General features: G+C 33.1%; 1 protein-coding gene across 1 annotated transcript; it reads left to right on the forward strand.

Moving 5' to 3' along the window:
• Positions 1-10,810: 10,810 nt before the first annotated feature.
• Positions 10,811-12,299, forward strand: LOC126970426 (resistance to inhibitors of cholinesterase protein 3-like). The gene is made up of 3 exons (XM_050816311.1): positions 10,811-11,017; positions 11,406-11,949; positions 12,038-12,299. Exons 1-3 carry the CDS (start codon positions 10,997-10,999, stop codon positions 12,214-12,216), a joined length of 744 nt encoding a protein of 247 aa, XP_050672268.1. The 5' UTR covers positions 10,811-10,996; the 3' UTR covers positions 12,217-12,299.
• The last annotated feature ends 869 nt before the right edge of the window (positions 12,300-13,168 follow it).

Consider the following 13,168-nt stretch of genomic DNA (forward strand, 5'->3'; position numbering starts at 1 on the left):
GACATATTGTCCAGAGCTGTAATACAGCTTAAGCTATCAGAAACAATTAAAAAGTTTCTACTATATACATCCTTTATGTACAATAAAGCTTTATAAATTGCATAGCACTCAGCCGTAAATATGCTGCATGTGGGATCAATCTTATAACATTTTGTTTTATTTATTTGAGAGTCATAATAAGCTGAGCTGACATTTCCTGCAACCTTTGAACCATCTGTATATAATTTGTAAAAAAGTTGTTGTCTATTTACAAAGCTTAAGAGTTCTGACTGATTTCTAACTATTTCAGTGTCTATTTCAAAAAGATCATTACTCATACATCTAAAATCAATATTAAACAAAGGTTTCATGTTACATGAATATACATTTATACATAAAGATTTTAAATTTAATATTAAGTTCATTATGTCTGGGATATGATCAGATATCAATTGAGTAGCATTAATGGAAAGATTAGACAGCAAACTCTGAGGAAAATCCTCTTTGGGTAGAATTCTATCTAAAACAAATTTATTGTTATTAGCTAATAACTTAAGGCCAAACTTATTGGCAATTTGTAACCTTCTCAATTTTAGAGGAAAAATGCCAGATTCTGCCTCCATTGCATTTATTGGAGTGGAGCACATAGCTCCTGTTATAATCCTGAGAGCCTTATTCTGGATAGAATCTAACTTCCTGAGGTAAGTAATATTCGTATTCATGTATGCTAAGGTACTGTAGTCAAAGTGGCTTCTAACAATGCTTTTGTACAGCATGGACAATATTTTAGGGTCAGAACCCCAGTGTACACCTGCCAAAGAACGCATAATGTTAAGCCCTTTAGAAGATTTTTTAATGATATTATTAATATGAGACTCAAACTTCAGTTTGGTATCCAACCATATTCCCAAAAACTTCTTTTCATTCAACCAAACCAATGGATTACCATTAAAATATATTAGAGGAGTATCTTGTATATTACCCATTTTTTTACTGAAAACCATTGCACCACTTTTATTTACATTAATATCTAGTTTTAAGTCACTATAAAATCTATGGATTTGGTCAAGTGAATTATTCAAGCATTGTACCGCACTATTTACATTCTTACTAACACTATACACAACTATGTCATCAGCAAACAAGAGACACTTAGCAGATGAATTTGTTAAATATCTGTTAATTTGAGATGTATACAAGTTGTACAATAAGGGTGAGATAGTAGATCCCTGCATTATTCCTTTATAAATAAGCCTAGGTCCATGTAAAACATTATTGAATTTAATGAACATTGTACGCTCATACAGAAATCTGAATAACCATTTACAAACTTTGCCAGGTATTCCAATGGCTGTGAGAATCTCAATTAACACTAAAGGGTTAACATTATCAAATGCTCCATTAACATCAAGAAAGGCGCAAACTGTATGGGAATGGTTATGAAATGAGTTTTTGATGTCTGAAATTAAGGATGTAAAGCTTTCTGTGGCACTTCTACCTCTACGAAAAGCAAACTGCTCTTTAGGTATGATGTTATTTCTTTCACTATAATGTTCTAGTCTAAACTTTAACATGCATTCAAATAATTTTCCTATACATGACGATAATGAAATAGGCCTGTATGAGTTGCAATCATTTGCTGGTTTATCAGGTTTAATTATAGGGATAACACACTGTGTTTTCCATGAATCGGGGATAATTTCTGACAGCCATAAGTGGTTATATATTTTTAATAAGATAGTTAAAGTGTTAGGGTGAAGGTTCTTTATTAATTTGTATGTTATGCCATCAAGACCTGGTGTGGTGTCTTTCCTAGATTTGAGAGCAGTTTTTTCAGTAAGAAAGTAGCTATGAAGGTTACCAGTTGATTGAAACAGTTGATTGAACTTTTCTGTGTTTATATCTTTTTCAGGTGGAGAGATAGGTGCTAGCTTATCTAAAAAAGAAGGTATCCACTCATCATTTATTGGAGCTTTCCTGTGTGAGATTCTTTTAAACCTCCGAATGTAATTCCAAATCTTGCTAACTGGTGTATACCTATTAAATGAGTCACATAATGAAGTCCAGCCTGCCTTCTTTTTCTCGGATATTAACCTTTTTTTTTTGTGCATCAGCTTTTTTGTATTCAATATAATTATCTATTGTTGGAAAATGTCTATAAAAGGCTAATGCATTTTTACTTTTAAATACTGCCTCAGAACACTCATTATCCCACCATGGAACCGGTTTTCTAATTTTATAAGATTTATATATATATAATTTCGTTTTTTAAGTTGAGGAATACAGTCTTGTTTAATGTTGTTTAAAATGTCACAAAATTTATTGTAAAGATAAATTGAATCTTGTGATTCTAAGTTTATTTTATTGAATGCTTTTTCACTTAAAGTGTGATATTTGCACCAATCTGCCTTACTATCAATTGATGTTTGAATATCTGTTATTGTAGGATAATGGTAGCTACCCATTGGGTCATTATGTACTTTCCATTCACATAAAGGGGCTATATCAGGACTTACACATGTTATATCTATTGCAGATGGATTAAGACTTATGGTACCTACTGTGGTTGGAGAACCTGTGTTAAGAATACAAAGATTGGACTCATCTAATAAATTGAAAATATCATTTCCCCTGGAGTTTGAAGAATTACAACCAAAGGCAACATGATGTCCATTAAGATCACCTGATAACATTAAGGGTTTGGGCAAGTTATCTATAATTTGCTTTAATTTCTTGCATTTAAAACGACCCCCTCTTGGAGGACTATATGCACACAGCATGGATATTTGGCCAATGTTGAGTTTTCAAATAATTGCAACTGTTTGTAAATGGTCATAGTATGGTGTTTGAATAACTTTATATTTATATGAACTCTTTATCAAAATAGCTACACCTCCATGACCATTAGGTCCGTTTTGAAGTATTATATTATAGTCTGGTATATTAAAGCAACTGTTTTCTTTCAACCATGTTTCATTTAACATACAAATGTCTATATCCTGTTCAAAAAGGAATTGTAGTAATAAAGGTTTTTTGTTTTTAACAGTTTGAATATTAAACTGTGCTACTGTAATGTAATTCTTTATATTTTGATTATTTTTATTAGAGCTATGATCCATATTACAATAAATTTTTCAAGAAAATATCTCTTATTCTATTTGTTGTGAGAGCTTCATTACTAGGGGAGTTGGCTAAAGAAACTAATGATTTCACAATGGCATTGAGAATAATTTCATTGTTTGCTATTTTTTCTAATTCTGTTTTATTATTTACTGCTATAGTCTCTTTTATTTGATGAGTTAGTATTTACAATAGACTTAGGGTTATTTACATTTTTTTCAATGGATTTAGATTTAAGTGCTGGAAAATTCTTATCATCTAAAGTATTGCTACTTATAATAGATGCAAATGTACGGTTCTGGTTTAATATAAGTGTACGTTTTTCTTCTAATTTCTTTAATTTTATTGGACAGTCCCTTGAAATTGCTAGGTGAGCCCCTCCGCAGTTGATGCAACACATGGTATCCATTGTACATTCTTTGTATAAATGACTGCCCGCACAAGAGGAGCACATTTGTGTGCCTCGGCACACTTTGGCTGAATAAACTTAAAACACTTGAAGCATTGAATTATTGGTGGAATATATGTAAAAACTTGGTATCGAAATAGATTTAAAAATACATATTTTGGCAAAGTTGTTGAGGAAAAAGTTATAGCTATTGTGGTCATTGGTGTTAACTTTTTATTGTCATCTTTCTTCATGAATCTTTTAACTGATATTATGTCTGCATCTGAAGTGATATTTTGATATATATATTCATTGGACATATCAGTTGGCACAAATTTGATTAAACCCACCTTCTCAACCAGGTGGGCAGGTATGAAGGCTCTATATTTATATTTTGTTAGAAAACTGACGTATTTTAAAAAGCTGTTTGCTGCAGCAGCTTTTTGAAATGTTACAGCAATTTTATGTGAATTTATTCTGAATACGCTCGTTATGCCTTTCACATTTTCTGTAAAGAGTTGGGTAAGTTTTATAGGGTTTTTATTACCCAACTTTTCATCGTCCGTTGATGTAACATACACGGTATAGTCACTGTATGTGACATTTTCTAGAAATAATCTAGTATAATTTCTTTTAAAATAAATTTTATACTTATCGTTATTTCTCTCATCTCTCTCCGAAATCCGCGCGTATTTTCTTTTTTTGTCCGAAGACTCCCCATCGCCATCTCCATCACTTTGAGACCCCATTCGTAGATTGGGATAATTAATTTACCAAGAAATATGAATTTTATTTATTAAGAAATTTTAAAATGACCGCCTTGTTTGACTTCCCGCCAAAAAGTCAGATAGCATGTTTTTTTTTTTAATTTATTTAGTGGCACGGCAGATAGCATGATAGGTGGGTGGTGTTGCCATATCAAAGCTTCAACCTGATTTTTATCAATTCCGCATTGGCTGGAAGTCCAATAATCTGTAACTAACTAGAAGCTCTGCGAGGTTACATTCGTTTGCTTGGAATCAAATATATATAATAATATGGCGTGATGTGACTATTTTCATATATGCGCATTAAGAATTTATGAAAAAATAAAACAACATTTCAAGCTAAGCGGCATTTTTTAAAACAGTAACATACTAATGCTTATACTAACATATATCAAATACTTAATACATAGCGGCCAACTTGACATATTTCGGATGTAATTTCATGCCTTTGCTAGTCCGTGAAAATGCGTTGTAACAAAGTTTTTATACATAATCTGAACAAATTTGTATACTTTTAACAAAAACTCAAAACTTTCGACTGGCCGATTTTGATAATTATTTTTTTATTTGAAAGCTGGTGTTTCCCATGTGGTCAATCTTCCCATTGCATTTTGGTCCAGATCTGACAGTGGGATCCATGAGAAACTATAAATGTCTTGAATTTGCTATAAGTATATGCGCGACTAATTAACAAATAACTCTATATCGCGCCAACTGATTTCGAAAGTTCTTTTTTTATTGGATAGGATATACTTCAAAAGTAGTTTGGTTAGGTTCTGACTATGGGATCCATGACAAAGTAACGGAACTCTTCAATTCTTAGAAGCAAATTAACGATACTCGGCCGAACCTTTTTTATGCTATCCGGACATTTGAGTCACCTATCGTATGGTCGCCGTTATGGTCAAGTTATTGACGTAGTCAAATATGATGATCAATGCAACTCCTTAACGACTTACAGTAATGGCACGATCTGTGCCAGAATTTGTAATCAAATTGCATGAGCATTAAGTGTCAGTAGAGAAAGCTATAGCCCTTTCATTATTTTCCCTTAAATAGTACGAATTTAGTGTCAATATTTCTGATTTTATCTTATATACGGATTTCCAAATAGCGAGCCAAAACGGCTTTCATCAACAAGATTCGGTGATTACCAATTAGTGGCTGCCTATTAAAATGATCCTCAGTGAATAAAGATTGGCGACTTTTCTAAGTCGATGATGTACGTCGTGGTATTATATTATTTTCTCCAAGGAATGATGTCCCTCTATGCATTTTTTTTAAATATTCTTTTTGCCAGCGTACAAATTTTTGGCACGTCTCGAGAGGGATAAATTATGCCCACTTTATCTTCCTGTAATATAAGCCCTGCGTGCTTTTCACTAACCAGAGGCAAAAGAAAACCTTGCATTTTAGTGATTTATTTAATCTTCTCACCACAAACCCACCAATATATGGAATTATTTTCTCAGTATATACTGGCAACCTAGAAGGGTCTGGCAAATAATCGTGATCACTGTCAATTATAAGGTTAACATCTTCTAGATCATTATTTTAGATTTCAGTTGTGCCATTGGTTTAAGCGTTAAGTGTTTTTCGTAGCGTACTTCAGTATGCGTAAGAATTTTAATCTCTTCTAAAGGGATACAATTGCCAAAATTTATACTTTTTATTTCTCCATGTACTACAAAGTTTTTATATGCGCTTCGAAACTGGAATGCTGTAGGGTTATTATTAAAACCACCTTTGATTTTATGGAACTAAAAATCATTCACGGTCCTGGCTAAGCTTATAAAACGATAGGAATTTCAGTTTCCCAGTTAAAATGGTCTGTGAAGTGCTTCAAGACATAAAGAAGTTATACCACGTATGATATAATAACAATTAAATATTTTGTATATATAATTGAATTCACTCTTGGTACAAGTAAAAGAAAAATATTATTTTAATGAGGCAAAAATAATGTGCTTTGGGGAAAAATAATTTCAAAAGCACAAATTATAAATATATTGACTAGTTGAATTTAACTTTTTTTTGCATAAAACGAACAAAGTTCAATTCTTAGTTGGTTTGTATATTGTGATTGAGTAAAAAAGAATAATTTTGAAGCTACTTACAATCCAAAATACTATACTTAAGTGTGAAAAGACAAATCGGAATGCTTTCGTTCACTGTCACTCTTGCAACCTATTACACTACATCGACCCATTGTTTCAATGAATTTCGGATAGAAAAATTATTATTCGTAGCTAAGAAGTAATTCAATGTGTATGTCCGTGCTTACAACGGATATTAATTTTATATTTTCGACACAAAGCGTTGCAACTATAACGAGCTGTCAATGTTTATTTCGCGCAGTGCTGCGCTGACCTTGAAAAACCCGGCACGCTATATGAAACAGAAAATAATATGATGTTATCTCATTTCCTTACATGACTAATGTATATGCTGTTCTCTTTCTTGTGTGATTGAGATGCAAGCTATCTAGTAGTCTATTGTATACTCAGTCTACGAAAAATACACATTTCAACTTTTTCTTGGTTTATTGGCTTCGACTTCCGAGCGCTGAGCGTGAGCCTTGGCAATTTTTTTAACGAGGTAGCGTACTTACAGAAATCAAAATTTTGAAGATATCGCAATTTTGGTTGGAACTAGGAAAGGAATGGAAATTGTAGTATATATACTACATATTTACAGCATATGCCATAGGATAAATGAGGAGATCTTGAGCAGTCTATGCAGTTATTTATAAAAATTATAAATTGTGTTCAACTAATTAATGATATTAAAGTCAAGACCATTAGTTAATAAATTGAAAACAACCTTTTACGGCGCTTCGGACATTAAGTTTCTGGTGCAGTGTGAACAACGTGGTAAGTTGTGGTAACTTACCACCCACTCCACCTATGCTAAACAAGTTTTGTTGAACGGTGAGTAAACTACGACTAGAAACATGGACAACAAAGATGTACAGTAGTCAACTATCACAAAACTCCAAACTCGAAACAAACGTGAGCTTCCGGACAGTATTAAACCTGAACTCTCTGAGCATGGTACGCAAACATGAGGCTAATAAATTCAAAAGTGAGAGAGGGGTAAAGCAAGAAGAACCCATGTCCCCAAACTGTTCAACTTATATAATTAACGCTTGATAATAAATGAGAAATCCTAGGTATAAAGATCAATAGCTAAGAAATTTAAGGTTTGTAGACGATGTGGTACAATTTCCAAATACAATCCAGAACATATAAGCAATGATTCAGGATTTGCAGCAAGAAATAAAAAAAATGTGTGTGTCAGCTCCGACGCATCAATGGAGTTTACTCCTCAAGAACGATTTTCTTTGAACAGGTACTAAAAAAATATAGATTTTAAAACTTACAACAACTTTTAACAAAATTTTTAACGTCCGTGGTAATGGTGGGTGCTAAAAGTTATAACAATTAATATAAACTGTTAACCAGAAAATAACATTAACAATGCTATTAATAAATGCTCTAAATAATATATTTAACTTCATAGTTAATAGTGATTTTTCTCATGGTCAGGTACCTAATTATTAAAATCTGTGATCAGCGTCATCTATCGAAAACGGACGTTGTAAGTAATTTAGTAATTTAGCTGAAAGCTTCCTTCCGGAGACCCGGTGCGGGTTCAGACCTAAAAGAGGTACGGTAGGAGCAAAACGAAAAATAGACTCTGTTTCAGTAATGGATGTTCTGTATGCCGTCGATGTCTGTCCTTATGGCTGACAGTTTGGACGACCTACATAGATTTTTGTACAAATTAGATGAGTCCTTTCGTAAATTCGGCTTAGTAATCAGTGCTTCTAAGACCCAGATTCTAAAACCACCTTCGAAATGTAAATCTGCGGACGATGGTGTTGTTTACCTACGAGGAAAACCACTGCCAGAAGTAGGTACCTTCCGGTACTTTGGAACTATTTTGCGCAGTGATAATCGTCTCGAGTCTGAGATCTCTGCGCGAGTCGCCAAAGCAGCTGCAGCTTTCGGTGGTCTTAACCGACGAGTTTGGAAATCACATAACCTGAAACTCCACACAAAACTCGCTGTCTACAGGGCCATAATCTTACCATTGTTGCTCTATGCCTCGGAAACCTGGTGTCTTTACAAGGGAAATATCAGACGCCTTGATACCTTCTACATGAAGTCTTCGGGCGATTGTTCGGGTGAGATGGCAGGATCGCGTGCCAAACTCGGAGGTTCTACGTCGAGCTAAGCTCGCTGGAATGGAGTGTATGCTAATGAAAGGCCAACTACGCTGGTGTGGAGTCTTCCAGATTACCAAAAAAGGTATTTTATTCTGAGCTTAGCTCAGGTAAACGAAAGCCTGGAGGACAGTTTCTGCATTACAGGCATGTCTTAAAACGCCACTTGACTGCAATTGGCATGTCTAGTGAGTCATGAGAGGAGCTTGCAACGCAGAGGTCGGAGTGGCGAACTGCTGTCAACACGGGTATAGAAAACTTTGAGCGTTCCCGTCTTGAAGAACATGACACCAAACGCCTGATCCGAAAAACTCGACCCAAGCCCTCCTACAACTATACTCGCAATTCAAGTGGGTCTCTTTACTGCGCTTCTTGCAATAGGTCCTTCAAAACAAAATTTGGTTTTGCGAGTCATGCTCGCGCTCATGCAAGAGCCCAAGCGAAGATGAGCTAAGGGTGTCGCCGTCGACGGATATGTCTGGGAGGACATCATCATCATCATCATCAGATGACGTTTAATCTAGTATTATTTGTTTCTAATTTGAACTTAGATGGGGTGTCTGTGGTTCAACGCCATCTAAATAATGTTTGGGAAACTAACGTACATTACCCACAACACTACTTATTGCAAAATAAAATAATTTTAAAAAGTAACGCTAGGTGGCTGACAGGAAAATACAATGTTAATTGTTGTCTTATTTGTAAGTAGAAAAAGTCTGTTTTTATTTAAATGAGAAACACGTTACTATCCGATTTGATGAGTAGATTTTACTGTCCATATTCTGGAACGAAGTTCCTTATCGCGCGTTGTGAAACGGGTCTAGACGGAAAAAATTCTTACGAAAAGTTGTCACGACACTTTTTGCTATAGTAAGCTATTGTAAGCTGTGCGGCGTGCGCATGTTTCTGTCTGTCTGTTATAAATGGATATTAAATAATAATAATGTTTTTTATTATTATATTAATAATAATAATATTATTAATTTATTTAATATTAAATTAATAATTTAATTATTAATATATATATTAATTATTATAAGAAATGTTATAAAATAATATTATAAGTATTATATAATATTAATAATATTCATAATTTTCTTATAATAATTAATATAAATAATATATATATATATATAATATAAATAATTATAATTTAATAATTTAAAATTAAAATTTCATTTAATTTATTAATAATTAATTATATTATTAAAAAATAAAATTTAAAATTAATATATATCAAATTTTATCACAATTCCTTCACTAATTAATCGAAAGGAACTTCGTTCCATTCGGGTGTCCCTTGACACCTCTCAACTTTTCTTTTTTCTCATACCGTGCGCGTTATATGAAAATCGATTCATAAGGAGTAAACTCCAAAAGGAGGACTGTCGATGAACATGAACAAGACAAGTTAACGGGATGTACTGAGCAACCTACTACTACTATAAACAATTGCAGACTAGAAGTTGTAGACAGTTAGTTATATGTACATATTATCCAGGTGAAACAATATCATTTAATAATTGGCAATATATAGAAATTGAAAAACGAATTCAACAAAGTTGTAATAATTATTGGTATAGTCTAAAGTTCATTTTTAAAAACAGAGGTATATATTATATAAGATTAAAAACTTCAATAGCTGTATAATTCCGCTGCTAACGTATCGCTGTCAGACGTGGGCATTGAATAGGAGTCAGCTTAGGAAAGTCGAAACAGGACAGCGAAGCATGGAAATATTTTTTTAAAGATAAGGTTAATAGACAAGATACCAAATAAAAACAAAAAAGTATTTAAGTATTACAAGATGTGTCAGATTCAGATAAGTAACGAAATAAATGCAATGGAACAGGACAGGTACTGAGCAGGACATATAACTTGGAGATCTAACAATAGTAGGGCTAGCTGGAGTGATATGATCATGGTATCCGAGGGATGAAAAACGAAAAACGGGTAGACCTACCATGAGGTAGATCGACGAATTAATTGCTTTGAAGGAGTACCCGGAGTACTGGTCCCGATTAACAGCTGAAGAAATATTGTGGAATAAATTAGTTGAGGCCTTCGCCCAGCAGTGGGATGGAACATCTGTAATATAACTAGAACTTAAATTAGACTAACAGTTTTATACAATTAAAAGTAGTTTAAAGCCAAAATAAATGAGTAAATAAAATGTAGTAAGAAAAAAAAAACAATATTTTTGGGACTAAATCATTGCATGGCTGAATAACATTGCGCATGCAGTGCAGTGCCAAAGAATAAAAAAACATCGTCAAGTCACAAATGTCAATTTATTATAGAGTTCGTTGCAATTTGCCAATTTATCGCTCATTTGTCAGTTTGTCATCTTGTCGCGAAAGGCAAAATTTATGCAGCAGCAGTCAGCTGCAGCTTTATTCTCACTTGTCGGGACTCGCGGTAGCCGGCATCTTTAGAAAGGCAGTGAGTCTTTGTGTACGAGAAAACGCGCGAGCCGGTAAATTTAGAACTACTGCGTATTGTGATTTTAATACAATGGCACCGAGAACAGTGAAGGTAATTTCTTATTCCTCAATACATCAAAACTGTCGTCAATAAATTCCAAATTCTTGGGACCAATATGATAAGTTAACATGTTTATGTCGTTAAAGAGGGATTGGTGTATTTCCATATTATAAGGATGTGACCTTGCAACTGAACTTAAGTAAACTAACAACGCATTACCATTAACAAAACCGCGTGTTTTGTATTAAACTAGTTGCTTGAGGAAATGTCAATGAGAAGGAATGAGGTTTTGTCTGTTACTGCATTTTCCCGCGCATATAGTGTTTTAATGAACCCAAAATAATAATTTTTATGTTTTTGTTTTACTGTTGCTGCTAAATAATTGCTAGCTCTATTTATAATAATAATAAAATCCTAAATTTCAATAATCATTTTACAGAAAACAGCAGTTGCGAAAGAGGTTGATGAAGATAAACCTAAAGAGACGAGACCTAAGAGAAATAAGCCAAGTAACCTAATTAATAAGGAGACTGAAAATGATCCAATCGAAAAAAATATTGAAGTAAAGCCTAAGGGCCGTGGTAGGGGTCGCAAAGCTCAACTTAAACCTAATGAAGAAATAAGTGATCCTTTGGAGGATGTCAAAATGGAGCCTATTGAACCACCAGTTTCAAGTAAAAGAAAGGCTGTAAAAACAGTAAAAGATGATAAAGAAAAGCCTTCTAAGAAGAAGGCAAAGGCTTCAAATAAAGCAGTTAAGAATGCTGACATAGAACCAAATGAAGAAGCAGAAGATGTTGAAGAAAAACATGCCCCTGGAAAGGAGAATGATGACACTGAAGAGAATCAAAACTCAATTGAAAAAGTTCCTGTGCCTAATAAGAAAAATACTGAAAATGTTACTAAAAAGGCCAGGAAGGGTGGAAAGAAAGCTCAAGCCAAAGTAGAAAATAATGGAGATGTTGAGGATGAAAATGCTAAAGGTAATAATGATAGTCTTTTTGATTGACAATATTTGAAACATAATTTTTTACCTCTCTGTAATACAATAATTAAATTATTTCTTTTTAGGAGACACTAAAGTTGAAGAAGAAATGGAGGAAGAAGTAGAAGAAGCTAAGCCAGTAAAATCCAAGAGAGGACAAAAGAAAGTAGTTGAAAAGCCTTCACAGCCTCAAGAAGAAGTCACTGATACAGTTATCCCATCAGGCAAGCGCAGGCGTAAGGTTGCTGATGATAATGGTAAATAAATAATAGAAATGGAATTCATTCATATTGATTTATATTATTTTGTGTTCATCTATTAATATTAATAAAGTTTTCCAATATTTTATTATTTTATTTATAATCTCAACCTTACCTATATATATTGCTTCATATCTAATACTCTGATAATCTTGGTTAAATAATAGAGTATATTTGCATTGGCATATTAAAAAGGATTTGGTATTAAATATTTTGTAACTCAAAAATAACAAACATAATAGATGGGTTTGAAGTATAAGTGAAGCATGGATAAACTAACAAAATTGGATAACAATAATATTAATGTAAAAAGACCTTCCCTATATGCTATCAATATAAATGAGTATATTATTGTTGTTTCCATAACAAATTATAAGAGAGTAAGAGTAAATTTTGCAAAGTTATATTGCATGATTAAGTGTTTTTTTTTTTTTAATAATATTTTGCCTGTCTGTATGGGAATGGAATTGGGTTGTGATATTATTAATTCAAAGAATGTTACTGATATGATGAAACCATTGTAAAATACAAAGTGCATAGCCTTTTTATAATCAATTGTATTGTATATGTTTAATTCATTGACTTTTTAGCCAAAGAACCAAAAAAGCTTACAAATAAAACATCTACCTCCTATGAGTCAATGGATTTTTCAAACACTTCCAAGAATAAAGAGAATAAGGAGTGGAATTTTAAGATATCTAGTTGGAATGTCGATGGAATAAGGGCATGGTTAAATAAGGGGGGGCTGGAATTTATTAAATTTGAAAAACCAGATATTCTATGTTTGCAAGAAGTGAAATGTTCAAGAGAAAAATTGCCAGAAGAAATTGCTAGTATACCTGGTTATCACACTTACTGGTTAAGTGGAGTTAAAGAGGGATATGCAGGTGTTTGCATCTACACAACAAAGTTGGCAATAAATGTACAGTATGGCTTGCAGAATGAAGAGTTTGATGA

The sequence above is a fragment of the Leptidea sinapis genome, chromosome 21 (genome assembly GCF_905404315.1).
Source record: "Leptidea sinapis chromosome 21, ilLepSina1.1, whole genome shotgun sequence".
In the NCBI taxonomy this organism is placed as follows: Eukaryota; Metazoa; Arthropoda; class Insecta; order Lepidoptera; family Pieridae; genus Leptidea; species Leptidea sinapis.